This window comes from Salmo salar, chromosome 02 (assembly GCF_965601325.2).
Source record: "Salmo salar chromosome 02, fSalSal1, whole genome shotgun sequence".
Classification (NCBI taxonomy): Eukaryota; Metazoa; Chordata; class Actinopteri; order Salmoniformes; family Salmonidae; genus Salmo; species Salmo salar.
The window spans coordinates 84,543,660-84,563,881 of NC_138292.1; the positions used below are offsets into that span (position 1 = coordinate 84,543,660).

At 41.9% G+C, this 20,222-nt stretch overlaps 1 protein-coding gene across 1 annotated transcript; it reads left to right on the top strand.

Moving 5' to 3' along the window:
- The first annotated feature begins 1,507 nt into the window (after positions 1-1,507).
- On the top strand, positions 1,508-19,750 carry LOC106595142 (uncharacterized). Its single transcript, XM_082969550.1, has 2 exons — positions 1,508-1,522; positions 15,574-19,750. The coding sequence occupies exons 1-2, from the start codon at positions 1,508-1,510 to the stop codon at positions 16,603-16,605; spliced, it is 1,047 nt and encodes a 348-aa protein (XP_082825676.1). The 3' UTR covers positions 16,606-19,750.
- Positions 19,751-20,222: the final 472 nt, after the last annotated feature.

The following is a 20,222-nucleotide window of genomic DNA, read 5'->3' on the forward strand; positions in this document are numbered from 1 at the left end:
ACCAAAAGGCAAAATGCCTCCTGCGGGGATGTGGGCCTGGGATTAAAATAAATAAATACAATATAAAGGACAAAACACACATTACAACAAGAGAGACCGAAGACAACATAACTAGGCGGCAAAACATGACAACACAGCATGGTAGCAACACAACATGGTTGCAACACTATAAAGGTAGCAGCACAAAAACATGATACAAACATTATTGGGCACAACAGTCAACAGCACAAAGGTCAAGAAGGTAGAGACAGCTATATCCAACCCAACTCCATGTGTTGCCACTATCATGTATCCCACCATGACTATATCCAACCCAACTCCATTTGTTGCCACTATCATGAATCCTACCATGACTATATCCAACCCTACTCCATGTGTTTCCACTATCATGTATCCTACCATGACTATATCCAACCCAACTCCATTTGTTGCCACTATCATGAATCCTACCATGACTATATCCAACCCTACTCCATGTGTTTCCACTATCATGTATCCTACCATGACTATATCCAACCCAACTCCATGTGTTGCTACTATCATGTATCCTACCATGACTATATCCAACCCAGCTCCATGTGTTGCCACTATCATGTATCCTACATGGCTGAAGCTTTGATCCAGTGGAAGAAGTATTGAGGAGCAGGGAGGTTAAAGGTCACTTCAGGATACAGCTGTTACTCTACACTATCCCTAGATAATCCAGTAATGACAGAAAATGTAAAGAATATTTAGGGCCCTATAACATCTCTATCTATATATAACATCTCTATCAAATATTTTTGAATTTTTCTTACCTAATTCCGTTTATTTATTTATTATTCTGTTTTCTACGTTTAGTGATTCCAGGTTTCTGATTTGTCCCTGTTTTTTCCTCTCAAAATCACACTGTTAATAGAAAAACAACAACATTGGATGTTCTAAGTCCACAACAATACTTAAACCACATCAGGAGACCACTTTTGAAGTCTGAGAATATAAAAAAAAAAAAATCTAAGACATTTTCATTTTTGGGGTGTAGATAATGACGACTTGCAGGCTGTGGGTTCAGAATAACTATGACAAAAACGAATACAAATTATACCACCACCCAAACGGGCACTTTAGAGACAGGAAGGGTAAAGGGGCATGTGCTCTACACAGGTAGAGTCCTACCTGTCCATGTTACCTAATGCTAAGTGGTCATTGCTTCATGTGGCAACACCAACACTCACCTAAATAGCCCATATGCCACTGGGTGAGAGAAGTTTTCATTGGTTATGGGCATCATTATGTGAGGTGTTCTTATGTGTTGTTAGTGATGAGCCTTGGTCAATTTATCTCTGAATATGCCACCCTCTTCAATCTGTCACCTAATCCTGCCTAATGGGCAGGTCAGACCTGGAGGAAAGTATTGGCTGTAAGAAGGAAGAGAAAACATAACATCTGGTTGTTTTTAAATGACTTCTTTTGACATTGCTTTATTTTTGTTCCAATCTGTGTTGCCCACTCCAGTCAGCAGACGGCGATGCGAGTCTTTCAGGTAATGCTTCTTGCGTGACGTATAATCTAGTGGACGGGACTGGTGGCTTCTTCAACAGCGACAAAAGTCAACTGATTCAACCAACGAGTTGGTTTACTAGTGAGCATAACACAGAAACATTGAAGCTCTTTAGACCAATCTTGTGTTTATTAATATTAAGTACATAACTCTGTTTACGTATCTACGAGTTCATTTAAACGTAATTTGATTTTTAAATTAGAAAATATGTTAAATTTATACAGCACTAGGCTAATCGCCCAGGGCTCACTATGAGCTCACTAAACTAGACGGAGAAAGAAGCTCTGGTGAAAGGGGAGGAAGAAGCTTTCGGAATGGAAAAGGAGGAAGAGGAGGCTATCACATTGAAAGAAGAAGAGGAGGATGGGAAAGAGGTTGTCAGGGTGGAAAAGGAGGTAGAAGCTTTCAGAATCAAAAAGGAGGAAGATGCCGTAACATTGAAAGAAGAGGAAGAACCTTTTGGATTAAAAGAGGAAGAGGAGGCTATCTCAATTAAAGAGGAAGAAGACGTTTTGGGAGTGAAAAAGGAGGAGGAGACTGAAGTTCCGATTACCACCAGTGAGTACTGTCTTAAAAACAGGGACACAAACTATGCAGTTGTTGAACTAATGTGTGGTTTTAAAGGGGCATTACTTAAGAGTTCTACACTTGAATATGTTGTTCAGTACTGTAGGAATTGTTTATTAAGGGGCAATCTGCCATTGGTACATATTTTTGGGGGACTTTTAAATGAGATTTATTGAATTCTCCATGTGGTCTATATTAAAGTTCACCTCATCTAATATAACAGGCTTTTAAAATTCAGTATTGGAGCATAATTTATACTTAAAATATCAAATGGACGCAAAAGGCACCCATTCGGTGAAGGACCCTTTTACATTTGCATCATAAACAATATATATATATATATATATATATATATATATATATATACAAGCATAATTAAGAGGCCAATTTAGGTCCTTTTTAGACATTAATACCTCTTGTAAGACCCTATGATTGCAATAGTAAATCATACGTTTACTATCTGTTTGATGTTGTCATTCACACAGGAGAGAGACATGACTATCCTGGATCCTCTAGGGAGCCTCAACAACATCCTGATGCTGACTAGGCAGAGAAGAGTCTCTCCAGATCAGAACACCAGGTGGTACAGCTTGGTCTGGTCTAGCATACAGCTTGCTCTATCTGGGTCTGGGCTGGGTTTCTGTAAAGCACTTCATGACAACAGTGACATCAGCATCCATAATGATATGTGTCTGTGTCCCCTCTTTATGGTTACCAGGACAACGCTAGCCCTTCCTCCCTCCTGGAGTCCCTGTGTCATGCCTCTCCTGGTAGCACCTTACTGCTGGGTATGAAGAGGTTGTCTGTGCTGCTGGTGGACTGCAGGAAATCAACGGGGCTGAGTGGAACTGTGGGAGGAGGAGAAGAGAAGAAAGGATCAGATTTGACACATCAAAGTAAGTGCTGTAGTTTAGTTTGAACAAATAAAATAGATCTGCACACTGGTTTCTGTTACCAGGACAACCAGCAGAGTTCTGTTAGTTGACATGAAGATAGACTGGTGGATATGGATGTTATGAATATCATAATCATAATGAAAAAGGATTCTGCCAATGAAAAGAGAGAAGCCAATAGACCATATAAAACCTTGATGAAAGTTAGCTTTAGAGAGAAAGTTTCAAGATGATCTGAGGTAAGGTGAATGTTTTACAAAAACCTTTCCTTAAAACGTTATGGATATTACATTGCCTGTCCCACTCAACCCCCCCTATCTTTACCAGACTCTAGAACAGGCAAACAAAACTCCAGACAGTTCAATTTGGCCTGTGTTAATTAATTAACTAATACTGGAGGAAAGCTGTGATCAGGCTCCCCACTCAAGTGAAAGCTTCATGCTGTAACCAGTGCCGGCAACCTGGTTCAGGTCATCAATCAAATTACCAGGGTAGTTACAAACAGTACAGGAATGAAATCATCAATATGTTTTGATCATATCTTTACTAATGCTGCAGAAATATGTTTGAAAGCATTATCCAAATCGATCAGATGTAGGGATCACAATATAGTAGCCATATCTAGGAAAACCACAGTTCCAAAGGCTGGGCCTAATATTGTGTAAAAGAGGTCATACAATAAGTTGTAGTGATTCCTATGTTATTGATGTAAATAATATTTGTTGGTCCGTGGTTTGTAATGACGAGCAACCAGACGCTGCCCTTGACACATTTATGAAATTGCTTGTCCCAGTTATTAAATAATGCACCCATTAGGAAAATGACTGTCATAACTGTTAAATCCACGTTGATTGATGAGGATTTGAAAAATCTTATGGTGTAGAGGGAGGAGGCAAAAGAGATGGCACATGGGTCTGGCTGTATAGCTGATTGGCAAACGTATTGCAAATTGAGAAATCATGTGACTAAACTGAATAAAAAGAATGAACTACACTATGAAACCAAGATAAATGACAAAGAATGATTGTAAAAAGCTTTGAAGCATCTTCAATGACATTTTGGGCAAAAAGGTAAACTCTGCTCCATCATTCATTGAATCAGATGGCTCATTCATCACAAAACCCACTGATATTGCCAACTACTTGAATGATTTTTTTCATTGGCAAGATTAGCAAACTTAGGTATGACATGCCAGCAACAAACGCTGACAAGTAACACATCCAAGTAAATCTAACCAAATTATGAAAGACAAGCATTGTAATTTAGAATCTGTAAAGTAAGTGTGGAAAAGGTGAAACAATTATTGTTGTCTTTCAACAATGACAAGTCACCGGGGTCTGACAACGTGGATGGAAAATGATTGAGGATAATAGTGCCACTCCTATTTGCCTTATCTTCTATTTAAGCCTACTAGAAAGTGTGTGCCCTCAGGCCTGGAAGGAGGCAAAAGTCATTCCGCTACCTAAGAATAGTAAAGCCCCTTTTACTGGCTGAACTAGCAGACCAATCAGCCTGTTACCAACCCTTTTGATCAGATAGTTTTTTTACTTGTTTTACAGTAAACAAATTGAGATTTTCAGCACTTACACAAATAACTTATTGGCTGAGAGAAATTGATGATAAAAAGATTGGGGGGGGGCTGTTTTGTCATACTTCAGTGAGCTTTTGACATTATTCAACATAGTCTGCTGCTGGAAAAACTTGTGTTGTGGATAAAGAGTTACCTGTCTAACAGAACACAGAGGGTGATCTTTAATGCAAGCCTGTCCAACAAAATCTAGGTAGAATCAGGAATTCCCCAGGGCAGCTGCCTAGGCACCTTACTTTTTTAAATCTTTACTAACGACATACCACTGGCTTTGAGTAAAGCCAGTGTGTCTATGTATGCGGATAACTCCACACTACACACATAAGCTACCACAGTGACTGAAATGACAGCAACACTTTACAAAGAGCAGCAGTTCATTTCAGAATGGGTGGCAAGGAATAAGTTAGTCCTAAATAGCTGTATTATTAGAGAGGGGTAAAGATAGAGATTTTGTTGGGGCGCCAGGCAGGTATTAACCTGCTGAAAGGAAAAGAGTAGAATAGATAGAGTAGCGCTACCAGACACACACATGAAAACATTATGGAGTCTTAAAGGAGGACTGTAGCATCTATTGATGAAACATTATAGAGTTTTAAAGGAGACCTGTAGCATCTAATGATGAAACATTATGGAGTCTTAACCTTTCTGGCGCAGGCGTTCCGCTAGCGACCCACCTCGACAACATCCGGTGAAATTGCAGAGCGCCAAATTCAAAATACAGAAATAGTCATAATAAACATTCATAAAAAATACAAGTGTTATACATCGGCTTAAAGATTAACTTCTTGTTAATCCAGCCACTTTGTCAGATTTCAAAAAGGCTTTACGGCGAAAGCATACCATCTGATTATCTGAGGACAGCTCCCCGCTTACAAAAGCATACAAACATTTTACAACCAAGTAAAGGAATTATAAAAGTCAGAAATAGTGATAAAATGAATCTCTTACCTTTGAAGATCTTCATATGGTCACAAGAGTCCCAGCTACACAATAAATGTTTGTTTTGTTCGATAAAGTCCCTCTTTATATCCCAAAAACGCTGTTTTGTTGGCGCGTTTTGTACAGTAATCCACTGGCTCAAAGGCGGTCAAAACATGCAGACGAATACATCCTAATAGTACTGGTAAAGTTCGTCGACACATGTCAGACAATGTTTATAATTAATCCTCAGGTTGTCAATTGTCTAAATAATCGATAATATTTCAACCGGACAATAGCGTATTCAATAGAAAGGAAAAACAACAAAGGGCGCGCACTAGGTCATGCGCGCAAACCAGCACTGCATGATTCCACACTCCACTGACAGAAAGGTCTCATTCTTCTTCATTTTTCAGAAATCAAGCCTGAAACAAAATCTAAAGACTTGACATCTAGTGGAAGCCATAGGAACTGCAATCTTGGTCCTAACCCATTAGATACTCTATAGGCATTCAATTGAAAATACCCACATCAAAAAGAATCCCACTTCCTGGATGGATTTTCCTCAGGTTTCCGCCCGCCATATCAGTTCTGTTATACTCACAGACATTATTTTAACAGTTTTGGAGTGTTTTCTATCCAACTCTACCAATTATATTAATATCCTAGCTTCTGGGCCTGAGTAACAGGTAGTTTACTTTGGGCACGCTTCTCATCCAGAGGTCGAAATACTGCCCCCAAGCCATAAGAAGGAGACCTGTAGCATCTAATGATGAAACATTATGGAGTCTTAAAGGAGGACTATAGCATCTAATGAGGAAACATTATGGAGTCTTAAAGGAGGACTGTATCATCTTCCGGCGCCGACAAAGATGGCCGCCTCGCTTCGCGTTCCTAGGAAACTATGCAGTATTTTGTTTTTTTATGTGTTATTTCTTACATTGTTACCCCAGGTAATCTTAGGTTTTACTACATACAGCCGGGAGGAACTATCGGATATAAGAGCAATGTCAACTCACCAACAATACGACCAGGAATACGACTTTCCCGAAGCGGATCCTCTGTTTGGCCTACCACCCAGGACAATGGATCGGATCCCAGCCGGCGACCCAAAACAACGGCGCCGCAGAAGGGGCAGACGGAGGGGTCTTCTGGTCAGGCTCCGTAGATGGGCACATCGCGCACCACTCCCGAGCATACTACTCGCCAATGTCCAGTCTCTTGACAACAAGGTAGACGAAATCCGAGCAAGGGTAGCATTCCAGAGAGACATCAGAGACTGTAACGTTCTTTGTTTCACGGAAACATGGCTCACTCGAGACACGTTATCTGAGTCGGTACAGCCAACTGGTTTCTTCACGCATCGCGCCGACAGAAACAAGCATCTCTCTGGTAAGAAGAAGGGTGGGGGTGTATGCCTTATGATCAACGAGACGTGGTGTGATCATAACAACATACAGGAACTCAAGTCATTTTGTTCACCTGACTTAGAATTTCTCACTATCAAATGCCGACCGCATTATCTACCAAGAGAATTCTCTTCGATTATAATCACAGCCGTGTATATCCCCCCCCCAAGCAGACACATCGACGGCCCTGAAAGAACTTCATTGGACTCTATGTAAACTGGAAACCACATATCCTGAGACTGCATTTATTGTAGCCGGGGATTTTAACAAGGCTAATCTGAAAACAAGGCTCCCCAAATTCTATCAGCATATCGGTTGTGCTACCAGGGCAGGTAAAACCCTGGATCATTGTTATTCTAACTTCCGCGACGCATATAAGGCCCTCCCCCGCCCTCCCTTTGGAAAAGCTGACCACGACTCCATTTTGTTGCTCCCAGCCTATAGACAGAAACTAAAACGGGAAGCTCCCGCCCTCAGGTCTGTTCAACGCTGGTCCGACCAATCGGATTCCACGCTTCAAGATTGCTTCGATCACGTGGACTGGGATATGTTCCGCATTGCTGCGAACAACAACATTGACGAATACGCTGACTCGGTGTTCGAGTTCATTAATAAGTGCATCGGTGATGTCGTAACAACAGCTTCTATTAAAACATTCCCCAACCAGAAACAGTGGATTGATGGCAGCATTTGCGCAAAACTGAACGCGCGAACCACTGCTTTTAATCAGGGCAAAGTGACCGGAAACATGACCGAATATAAACAGTGTAGCTATTCCCTCCGCAAGGCAATCAAACAAGCTAAGCGTCAGTACAGAGACAAAGTGGAGTCGCAATTCAACTGCTCAGACACGAGAGGTATGTGGCAGGGTCTCCAGTCAATCACGGACTACAAAAGAAAAATCAGCCCCGTCGCGGATCACGATGCCTTGCTCCCAGACAGACTAAACAAGTTTTTTGCTCGCTTTGAGGACAATACAGTGCCACTGACACGGCCCGCTACCAAAACCTGCGGGCTCTCCTTCACTGCAGCCAACGTGAGTAAAACATTTAAACGTGTTAACCCTCGCAAGGCTGCAGGCCCAGACGGCATCCCCGGCCGCGTCCTCAGAGCATGCGCAGACCAGCTGGCTGGTGTGTTTACAGACATATTCAATCAATCCTTATCCCAGTCTGCTATCCCCACATGCTTCAAGAGGGCCACCATTGTTCCTGTTCCCAAGAAAGCTAATGTAACTGAGCTAAATGACTACCGCCCTGTAGCACTCACTTCTGTCATCATGAAGTGCTTTGAGAGACTAGTCAAGGACCATATCACCTCCACCCTACCTGACACCCTAGACCCACTCCAATTTGCTTACCGCCACAATAGGTCCACAGACGACGCAATCGCCATCACACTGCACACAGCCCTAACCCATCTGGACAAGAGGAATACCTATGTAAGAATGCTGTTCATCGATTACAGCTCAGCATTTAACACCATAGTACACTCCAAACTCATCATTAAGCTCGAGACCCTGGGTCTCGACCCCGCCCTGTGCAACTGGGTCCTGGACTTCCTGACGGGCCACCCCCAGGTGGTGAGGGTAGGTAACAATATCTCCACCCCGCTGATCCTCAACACTGGGTCCCCACAAGGGTGCGTTCTCAGCCCTCTTCTGTACTCCTTGTTCACCCATGACTGCGTGGCCATGCACGCATCCAACTCAATCATCAAGTTTGCAGACGACACTACAGTGGTAGGCTTGATTACCAACAACGACGAGACGGCCTACAGGGAGGAGGTGAGGGCCCTCGGAGTGTGGAGTCAGGAAAATAACCTCGCACTCAATGTCAACAAAACAAAAGAGATCGTGGACTTCAGGAAACAGCAGAGGGAGCAGCCCCCTATCTACATTGACGGGATAGTAGTGGAGAGGGTGGAGAGTTTTAAGTTCCTCGGCGTACACATCACGGACAAAATGAAATGGTCCACCCACACAGACAGCATGGTGAAGAAGGCGCAGCAGCGCCTCTTCAACCTCAGGAGGCTGAAGAAATTCGTCTTGTCACCAAAAACACTCACAAACTTTTACAGATGCACAATCGAGAGCATCCTGTCGGGCTGTATCACCGCCTGGTACGGTAGCTGCTCCGTCCATAACCAGAAGGCTCTCCAGAGGGTAGTGTGGTCTGCACAACGCATCACCGGGTGCAAACTACCTGCCCTCCAGGACACCTACACCACCCGATGTCACAGGAAGGCCAAAAAGGTCATCAAGGACAGCAACCACCCGAGCCACTGCCTATTCACCCCGCTATCATCCAGAAGGCGAGGTCAGTACAGGTGCATCAAAGCTGGGACCGAGAGACTGAAAAACAGCTATCTCAAGGCCATCAGACTGTTAAACAGCCATCACTAACATTGAGTGGCTGCTGCCAACATACTGACTCAACTCAAGCCACTTTAATAATGGGAAAATTGATGTAATCAATTTATCACTTGCCACTTTATATTATTTATATTAGATCATGTTTACATAACCTACATTATTCATCTCATATGTATATACTGTACGCCATACCATCTACTGCATCTTGCAATCTTGATGTAGTTAGATGTATCACTAGCCACTTTAAACAATGCCACTTTATATAATATTTTCATAACCTACATTACTCATCTCATATGTATATACTGTACTCTATACCATCTACTGCATCTTGCCATCCTGATGTAATGTATCACTAGCCACCTTAAACAATGCTGCTTTATATGGTTTCATACCCTACAATACTCATCTCGTATGTATATACTGTACTCCATACCATCTACTACATCTTGCCTATGCCGTTCGGCCATCACTCATTTATATATTTTTATGTACATATTCGTATTCATTCCTTTACACTTGTGTGTACAAGGTAGTTGTTGTGGAATTGGTAGATTACTTGTTAGATATTACTGCATGGTCGGAACTAGAAGCACAAGCATTTCGCTACACTTGCATTAACACCTGCTAACCATGTGTATGTGACAAATAGATTTGATCTAATGATGAAACATTATGGAGTCTTTTTATTTTTGTATTTTTTATTTTACCATGTAAGTTGACTGAGAACAAATTCTCATTTACAGCAACGACCTGGGGAATAGTTACAGGGGAGAGGAGAGGGATGAATGAGCCAATTGTAAGCTGGGGATGATTAGGTGACCGTGCTGGTATGAGGGACAGCTTGGGAATTTAGCCATAACACCCGGGTTAACACCCCTACTCTTACGATAAGTGCCATGGGATCTTTAATGACCTCATAAAGTCAGGACACCCGTTTTACAGGAGGACTGTAGCATCTAATGATGAAACATTATGGAGTTTTAAAGGATGATTATTCCTACTTGCCGTCGTGGGGATTCGAACCGTAGACATTTCAGTTACTGGCCCAACGCTCTTAACCGCTAGTCTACAAATGCCACAAATGTTCCAACTTCAATTAATTATTTGTCAATGCTTTAAAGGAGAAGTTTACCCAAAATCCAGAAACTCCTAAGTGATTCCATACTATGAAACTACTCCAGTGGAGTTTGCCCTCTCCCCCTCTCTCTCCCTGTAGTGTTGTACTGAAACAGCTGCAAAAATGTGTACGTGACTCGTGACGTTGCTGGATGCGGACCTCGCTCTGCTACTTTCCCAGTTAATAAATGATTCAGAAATCCACAGTGTGTGGACAAATTTGTTGTTTTATTAAAGCTATAGGCCTTTGGCTTCAAATTGTTTATTTATGTCTGAGAAAGAAAAAAAACTTTTCAACCCATATGATCTATTACATAATAAAACACTATTTAACCCATATGATCTATTACATAATAAAACACTATTTAACCCATATGATCTATTACATAATAAAACACTATTTAACCCATATGATCTATTACATAATAAAACACTACTCAACCCATATGGTCTATTACATAATAAAACACTACTCAACATGTTGGTATTACAGACTCGGTCAGGGACAGGTTGACAATGTCAGTGAAGACACTAGCTAGTTGGTCAGCGCATGCTCGGAGTACACATCCTGGTAATCCGTCTGTCCCTCCGGCCTTGTGAATGTTGACTTGTTTAAAGGTCTTACTCACATCGGCTACGGAGAGTGTGATTACATAGTCGTCCAGAACAGCTGATGCTCTCATGCATGCCTCAGTGTTACTTGCCTCGAAGCAGGCATAGAAGTAATTTAGCTCGTCTGGTAGGCTCGTGTCTCTGGGCAGCTCACGGCTGTGCTTCCCTTTTGTAGTCTGTAATAGTTTGCAGGCCCTGCCACATCCGGCGAGCGTCGCAGCCGGTGTAGTACGATTCGGTCTTAGTCTTGTAATGATGCTTTGCCTGTTTGATGGTTCGTCGGCGGGCATAGCGGGATTTCTTATAAGCTTCCGGATTAGAGTCCCGCTCCTTGAAAGCAGCAGCTCTACCCTTCAGCTCAGTGCAGATGTTGCCTGTAATCCATGGCTTCTGGTTGGGGTATGTATGTACGGTCACTGTGGGGACGACGTCATCGATGCACTTATTGATGAAGGCTGTGACTGATGTGGTGTACTCCTCAATGCTATCGGAACAATCCCGGGAACATATTCCAGTCTGTGCTAGCAAAACAGTCCTGTAGCTTAGCATCTGCTTCATCTGACCACTTTCTTATTGACCGAGTCACTGGTGCTTCCTGCTTTAGTTTTTGCTTGTAAGCAGGAATCAGGAGGATAGAATTATGCTAAGATTTGCCAAATATAACACACTAGATGGGTTGGGGGTTTACCCTGCAACTGTGAGCACTATACAGGAGTTAATATAGATCAGCCCTCCTACTCTGAACTTTGTACGCATCTCTGTGTGTGGAGTAAAGGTGGTCTAGAGTTTTTTTTCCCCCCTAGTTGCACATTTATCATGCTGGTAGAAATGAGGTAAAACGGATTTAAGTTTCCCTGCATTAAAGTCCCCGGCCACTAGGAGCGCCACCTCTGGATGAGCATTTTCCTGTTTGCTTATGACAGTATATAGCTCATTGAGTGCGGTCTTAGTGCCAGCATCGGTTTGTGGTGGAATATATAGACAGCTACGAAAAATACAGATGAAAACTCTCTTGGTAAATAGTGTTGTCTTATCGTGGGCTTATCATGAGATACTCTACCTCAGGCGAGCAAAACCTTAAGACTTCCTTAGATTTCGTGCACCAGCTGTTGTTTACAAATATACATAGACCCCTTGTCTTACCAGAGGCCACTGTTCTATCCTGCTGAAAAGCTTAAAACCCGCCAGCTGTATGTTATTCATGTTGTCGTTCAACCACGACTCTGTGAAACATAAGATATTACAGTTTTTAATGTCCCGTTGGTAGGATATACGTGATCGTAGTTCGTCTATGTTATTATCGATTGATTGTATGTTGGCTAATAGGACCGATGGTAAAGGTAGATTGCCCTCTCGGCGACAGATCCTTACAAGGCACCCAGACCTTCGTCCTCGATACCTCTGTCTCTTTCTCCTGCGAATGATGGGGATGAGGGCCTTGTCGGGCGTCTGAAGTAAATCCTTCCCGTCCGACTCATTGAAGAAAAAGTATTTATGCAGTAACTCCAGTGTGTAAAACTCTTTTCAACCCATATGATCTATTACATAATAGTCTATTAAGACTGTTTTCAACCCATATGATCTATTACATAATAAAAGTCTAATAAACTCTTTTCAACCCATATGATCTATTACATAATAAAAGTCTAATAAAACGTATACAAATATGATGTCATAGTGAATTAATGACGTGAATGAACAGGCCTTTTCATACTTTATAATATGGCTATATATATATATATATATATAAATAAATAACAAAATATAAACGCAACAATTTAAACGATTTAAGGTTCATGTAAGGAAATCAGTCACTGTAAATAAATTCATTAGGCCCTAATCTATGGACTTGACATGACTGGACAGGGGCGCAGCCATGGGTGGGCCTGGGAGGGCGTAGGCTCACCCACTGGGGAGCCAGGCCCAGCCAATCCGAAGGAGTTTTTCCCCACAAAAGGGCTTTATTACAGAGAGTCATACTACTCTGTTTCATCCAGTGTTCGGGTGGCTGTGGAGGTCCAGGGCGGGCTTGGTTACATGTGGTCTGCATTTGGGAGGTCGGTTGGACATACTGCCAAATTCTCTAAAACGACATTGGAGGCAGCTTATGGTAGAGGAATTTACAGTACCAGTCAAACGTTTGTGGACACCTACTCATCCCAGGGTTTTGCTTTATTTTTTACTATCTTCTACTTTGTTGAATAATAGTGAAGACATAAACTATGAAATAACACATATGGAGTCATATAGTAACCAAAAAGTGTTAAACAAATCAAAATATATTTTATATTTGAGATTCTTCAAAGTAGCCACCCTTTGCCTTGACTGCTTTGCACACTCTAGGCATTCTGTCAACCAGCTTCATGTGGTAGTCACCTGGATTGCATTTCCATGAACGTGTGCCTTGTTAAGTTAATTTGTGGAATTTCTTTCATTCTTAATGCGTTGGAGCCAATCAGTTGTGTTGTGACATGGTTGGGGTGGAATACAGAAGATAGACCTATTTGGTAATAGACCAAGTCCATATTATGGCAAGAACAGCTCAAATAAGTAAAGACAAACGACAGTCCATCATTACTTCAGTCAATCCGGAAAATGTCAAGAACTTTGAAAGTTTCAAGTGCAGTCGCAAAAACCATCAAGCGCTATGATGAAACTGGCTCTCATGAGGACCACCACAGGAAAGGAAGACCCAGAGTTACCTCTGCTGCAGAGGATAAGTTCATTAGAGTTACCAGCCTCAGAAATTGCAGCCCAAATAAATGCTTCACGGAGTTCAATTAAGAGACACATCTCAACATCAACTGTTCAGAGGAGACTGTGTGAATCAGGCCTTCATGGTCGAATTGCTGCAAAGAAACCACTACTAAAGGACACCAATAAGAAGAGACTTGCTTGGGCCAAGAAACACGAGCAATGGACATTAGACCCGGTGATATCTGTCCTTTGGTCTGATGAGTCCAAATTTGAGATTTTTGGTTCCAAGTGCCATGTCTTTGTGAGACGCAAAGTAGGTGAACAGATGATCTCTGCATGTGTGGTTCCCACCGTGAAGCATAGAGATGTGATAGTGTGTAGGTGCTTTGCTGTTGGTTTGGGCTTAGTTGGACTATCATTTGTTTTTCAACAGGACAATAACCCAGCCCACCTCCAGGTAGTGTAAGGGCTATTTTACCAAGGAGAGTGCTGCATTAGATGACCTAGCCTCCACAATCCCCCGACCTCAACCAAATTGAGATGGTTTGGGATGGAGTTGGACCACAGAGTGAAGGAAAAGCAGCCAACAAGTTCTCAGCATATGTGGGAACTCCTACAAGACTGGTGGAAAAGCATTCCAGGTGAAGCTGGTTGAGAGAATGCCAAGCGTGTGCAAAGCTGTCATCAAAGCAAAGGGTGGCTACTTTGAAGAATCTAAAATATATTTGGATTTGTTTAACACTTTTTTGGTTACTACATGATTTCATATGTGTTTTGATGTCTTCACTATTATTCTGCAATGTAAAAAATGAAGAAAAACCCTTGAATGAGTAGGTGAGTCCAAACTTTTGACTGGTACTGTACATTAAATTCCCTGGCATCAGCTCCAGTGGACATTCCTGCAGTCAGCATGCCAGTTGCGCGCTCCCTCTGAGACATCTGTGGCATTGTCTTGTGTGACAATTGCACATTTTAGAGTGGCCTATTATTGTCCCCAGCAGAAAGTGCACCTGTATAATGATAATGCTGTTTAATCAGCTTCTTGATTTGCCACATCTGTCAGGTGGATGGATTATCTTGGCAAAGGATAAATGTTCACTAACAGGGACGTAAACAACTTTGTGCACAAAATTCTGCATTCTTTTATTTCAGCTCATGAAACATGGGACCAACACTTTACATGTTGCATTTATATTTTTGTTCAGTATAGTTGCTATCAGTTTAGGAACATATGATGTCATAGTGAATTCATGACGTGAATGAACAAGCCTTTTCATATTTTGTAACATGGCTATATAGTTTTAGGAACATCTCCCCAAAATGTCATAACATCAGCGATTAGTCAAAATGTAGAAAATTTGTGTACATCTAAATAAATTGGGCCATTTAAATAGCGTGTGTCGAACCCTTTCGATAATGGGGTGATGTCACTGGTGTGCTTTGTGTCTTCGACGTAAAAACAAGTTTTGGACTTCCACAGAAAATTACTTCTTTACTTATTTTAGGTTTAAAGAACTGTGTAGGTTGCATTCTGTATCATACAGCTATGAAGGTTATATATTTAGAACCACCTGCTTGATTGGAATCCAGCGACGTCTGTGTCTGGAATGTCCAAGAACTGTCCAGTGTTTTGTGTTCTGACTTGTAAAATAGAATGAATAAAATATGTAATGTAAACATATTATCAGTAATTACCAGGAAGCTACAACATAATTTGTTTTAAAATCACACCAAGATTTAAACTGGCCTCAGGTTATTGAGGGATCTGATTAGGATTTACTCTCGTAGCTAGGCCGTTTTATCATGTGGAGGTTTCATTCAGGTCTCTATTTAAATAAACACTCTGTTTTTGGCAGGAGAAAGACCAGACTCCGAGGAACCAGAGCCAGAGATGCCCAAACCAGTGTGGAAAGAGTTTTAAACACTTACGTAACCTGAAAACACATGAGAGAATACACACACAGGAGAAGCCTTACCACTGCTCCCAGTGTGGAACGGGTTGTAACCGGTTAAGGGACCTGAAACAACATGAGAGAATACACACAGGGGAGAAGCCTTACCACTGCTCCCAGCGTGGAAAGCGTTTTACCCAGTTATGTAACCTGAAAACACATGAGCGTATACACACAGGGGAGAAGTGTTACCACTGCTCTCAGTGTGGAAAGAGTTATACAACATTTGGGAGCCTGAAAATACATGAGAGAATACATACAGGAGAAAAGCTGTTTCACTGCTCCCAGTGTGGTAAGAGTTTTAACCAGAAAGGATACCTGAAACAACACGCGAGAATACACACAGGGGAGAAGCCTTACCACTGCTCCCAGTGTGGAAAGAGTTTTAACCAAAAAGCCCACCTGAACCAACATGAGAGAATACACACAGGAGAGAAGCCTTACCACTGCTCCCAGTTTGGAACGGGTTTTAGCCAGTTAAAGGACCATGAGAGAATACACACAGGGGAGAAGCCTCACCACTGCTCTCAGTGTGGAAAGAGTTTTACAATGATGGGGAGCTTGAAAATACATGAGAGGATGCATACAGGAGAAAAGCCGTACCACTGCTCCCAGTGTGGAAAGAGTTTTACAGCGTTAGGGAGCCTGAAAATACATGCGAGAATGCATACAGGAGAAAAGCCGTACCACTGCTCCCACTGTGGAAAGAGTTTTACCCACTTAAGTAACCTGAAAACACACGAGAGAATACACACAGGGGAGAAGCCTTACCACTGCTCCCAGTGTAGAAAGCGTTTTACCCACTTGTGTAACCTGAAAACCCATGAGCGAATACACACAGGGGAGAAGCCTTACCACTGCTCCCAGTGTGAAAAGAGCGTGTGCAAAGCTGTCATCAAGGCAAATGGTGGCTACTTTGAAGAATCTCAAATATAAATATATTTTGATTTGTTTAACACTTTTTGGTTACTACAAGATTCCATATGTGTAATTTCATAGTTTTGACTGGTATTGTAAGTATTCAGCCCCTTTACTCAGTACTTTGTTGAAGCACCTTTGGCAGCAATTACAGCCTTGAGTCTTCTTGGGTATGACGCTACAAGCTTGGTACACCTGTATTTGGGGATTTTCTCCAATTCCTCTCTACAGATCCTCTCAAGCTCCGTCAGGTTGGATGGGGAGCATTGCTGCACACCTATTTTCAGGTCTCTCCAGAGATGTTAGATCGGGTTCAAGTCCGGGCTCTGGTTGGGCCACTCAAGGACATTCAGAGACTTGTCCCGATGCCACTCCTGCGTTGTCTTGGCTGTGTGCTTAGGTTCATTGTCCTGTTGGATGGTGAACCTTTGTCCCAGTCTGAAGTCCTGAGCACTCTGGAGCAGGTTTTCATCAAGGATCTCTCTGTACTTTGCTCAGTTCATCTTTGCCTCGATTTTGACTTGTCTCCCAGTCCCTGCCGCTGAAAAACATCCCCACAGCATGATGCTGCCACCACCATGCTTCACCTTAGGGATGGTGCCAGGTTTCCTCCAGACGTGACACTTGGCATTCAGGCCAAAGAGTTCAATCTTGGTTTCATCATACCAGAGAATGTTGTTTCTCATGGTCTGAGAGTTTTAGGTGTGTTTTGGCAAACTCCAAGCTGGCTGTCATGTGCTGTCATGTCATGTTTACTGAGGAGTGGCTTCCGTCTGGCCACTCTACCATAATGGCCTGATTGGTGGAGTGCTGCAGAGATGGTAGTCCTTCTAACCATTCTGTTCTTGTTCACCTCCCTGACCAAGGCCATTCTCCCCCGATTGCTCAGTTTGGCCAGGCAGCCAGCTCTAAATCAAATCAAATGTTTTATTGGTCACTAACACATGGTTAGCAGATGTTATTGGTCACTAACACATGGTTAGCAGATGTTATTGCGAGTGTCGTGAAATGCTTGTGTTCTAGTTCAGAAGTAATCAAACAATTAATCAAACAATTCCACAACTTCCGAATACACACAAATCTAAGTAAAGGGATGGGATAAGAATATATACATATAAAATATATGGATTAGCTATGACCGAGCGGCATAGGCAAGATGCAATAGATGGTATGAAATGAGTAATGCGAGATATGTAAACATTATTAAAGTGACCCATGATTTCAAGTCTGTATGTAGGCAGCAGCCTCTCTGTTAGTGATGGCTGTTTAACAGTCTGATGGCCTTGAGATAGAAGCTGTTTTTCCAGCCTCTTGGTCTCAGCTTTGATGCACCTGTACTGACTTCGCCTTCTGGATGGTAGCGGAGTGAACAGGCAGTGGCTCGTGTGGTTGTTGTCCTTGATGATCTTTTTTTGGCCTTCTTGTGACATTGGGTGCTGTAGGTGTCCTGGAGGGCAGGTAGTTTACCTAATTTTCTGAATCACCATCATCAGTGACCTTGCTGCCGTGGTAGAGGAATTCTTTGACTTCCTCCACCACTTCTTGTGACATCGTGTGCTGTAGGTGTCCTGGCGGGCGGGTTGTCAGTGACCTTGCTGCCATGGGTAGAGGAATTCTTTAACTTCCTCCACCACTTTTCCCTTTATGTTCACATGTGAGTCATTTAGCAGATTCTCTTATCCAGAGAGACTTACAGTACTGAGTCATTTAGCAGATTCTCTTATCTAGAGAGACTTACAGTACTGAGTCATTTAGCAGACACTCTTATCCAGAGTGACTTACAGTAGTGAGTGCATATATTTTCGTACTGGTCCCCCTGTGGGAATCGAACCCTCAACACTGGCGTTGCGTGCGTGGTACTACTACCAACTGAGCCACACTGGACCGTGTTAACGGGTGTGTCTGTTTTATGGGTTTTTTCTTCATGAGCTTGGTTTTCTTTAATTGATTTTCAAACCAATTTGGAGGGATGTGTTTGAGCTTGTCAACTTTTTTCTTGCTGGAGAGCAGGGTCATCTGCACAATCCAGGTCTTCCAGGGTTGAGGTGATCTGGTCCATCTGATGCCCCTCATCCCATTTTTTAGGGTCTGTGTCATAAACCAGTCATTGGGTTGGAGGGGGGGGGGGGATGCAGCCTTGCTTAACACCAGTGTTGACTCTGAAACGGTTGATTACATGTCCATTACAGACAACTTGGCAGCAGAAATCGGTGTAGAAAGTCTTAATGATGTTGACTATTTTGGGAGGGATTCCATAGTGGCAAAGTGTTTTCTATAGGGCTATTCGGGGGGGTTGTCTTTCAGATTTTATACACCTGATGCGTTCCTTGACATCTTTCCATTGTTCTATTGTCTTTCTATTGTCTTCCAGAACTGTCTTGCCAGCCTCTTCCATTGGCTGGTTCAAAGAGTAGGTGGTCCTCTCCACTTCCTTGTGGAGGACGGTTAAATCTATTGTTTAGAGATGATGTTAGAACTGACGCTCGGCCTCTGGGTGTTTCAACTTGGCAGAGTCTAAACCGGTTGTTCTTTAGAGACATTTTCCTGATCAGCAGACTGTGGTCACTGCTTACATCTGCCTCTCTTTTGCTCCTATCTTTAAGGGAGGGTTTTTTAAGGGAGTGTGTTTTTGCTCATGCCACATGAAAATGAATTATATATATATGAAATCTAATTCTATATCTGACATCTAATTATATCTCTGACATCTAATTCCATATATGAAATCTAGACCTAATTTTGTTTCATGTCGAGACATGATCATATCTAAAATAAGATTTGGATAATGAATGTGTATTTTGTTTTGATTATGAACTTTGAGTGATTGGATATAAACCCTTAGATGCTCATTGTATGATTTGGATATAAACCCTTAATGTTCATCATTTGGATATTTAAAAATGCAAATTAACAAATAGATTAATATAATTTAAATTGTATTTATTCTAACCTTGAAACCTTGCAAATTTAGTCGTTGAGTTTCATTGAGTTAATTTGTGTAACTTGTCATCAAGCTCAAGGTGTATGAAAATGTTATGACGTTATGAGTTGTTGTTGATCTAAAAAAACTCACTACCTCATGAATGTTCCCATCAGTATTATTAAAACACTCACTACCTCATGAATGTTCCCATCAGTATTATTAAAATACTCACTACCTCAATGTTCGCATCAGTATTATTAAAACACTCACTCATGAATCGCACTGCTTTGCTTTATCTTGGCCAGGTCGCAGTTGTAAATAAGAAATTGGTCTCAACTAGCCTACCTGGTGAAATAAAAAATACATTAAAAAAATTCCCATCAGTATTATTAAAACACTCACTACCTCATGAATGTTCCCATCAGTATTATTAAAACACTCACTACCTCATGAATGTTCCCATCAGTATTATTAAAACACTCACTACCTCATGAATGTTCCCATCAGTATTATTAAAACACTCACTACCTCATGAATGTTCCCATCAGTATTATTAAAACACTCACTACCTCATGGATGTTCCCATCAGTATTATTCCATGTCAGATAAAATAATGTGCTGATTGTAAAAAGGATTAGATTGTCTGAGTAGAATTAAAATATGAAATGCCCCTAATAAGACGTTCATTATAAAATGTATAGAAATAGAAGTA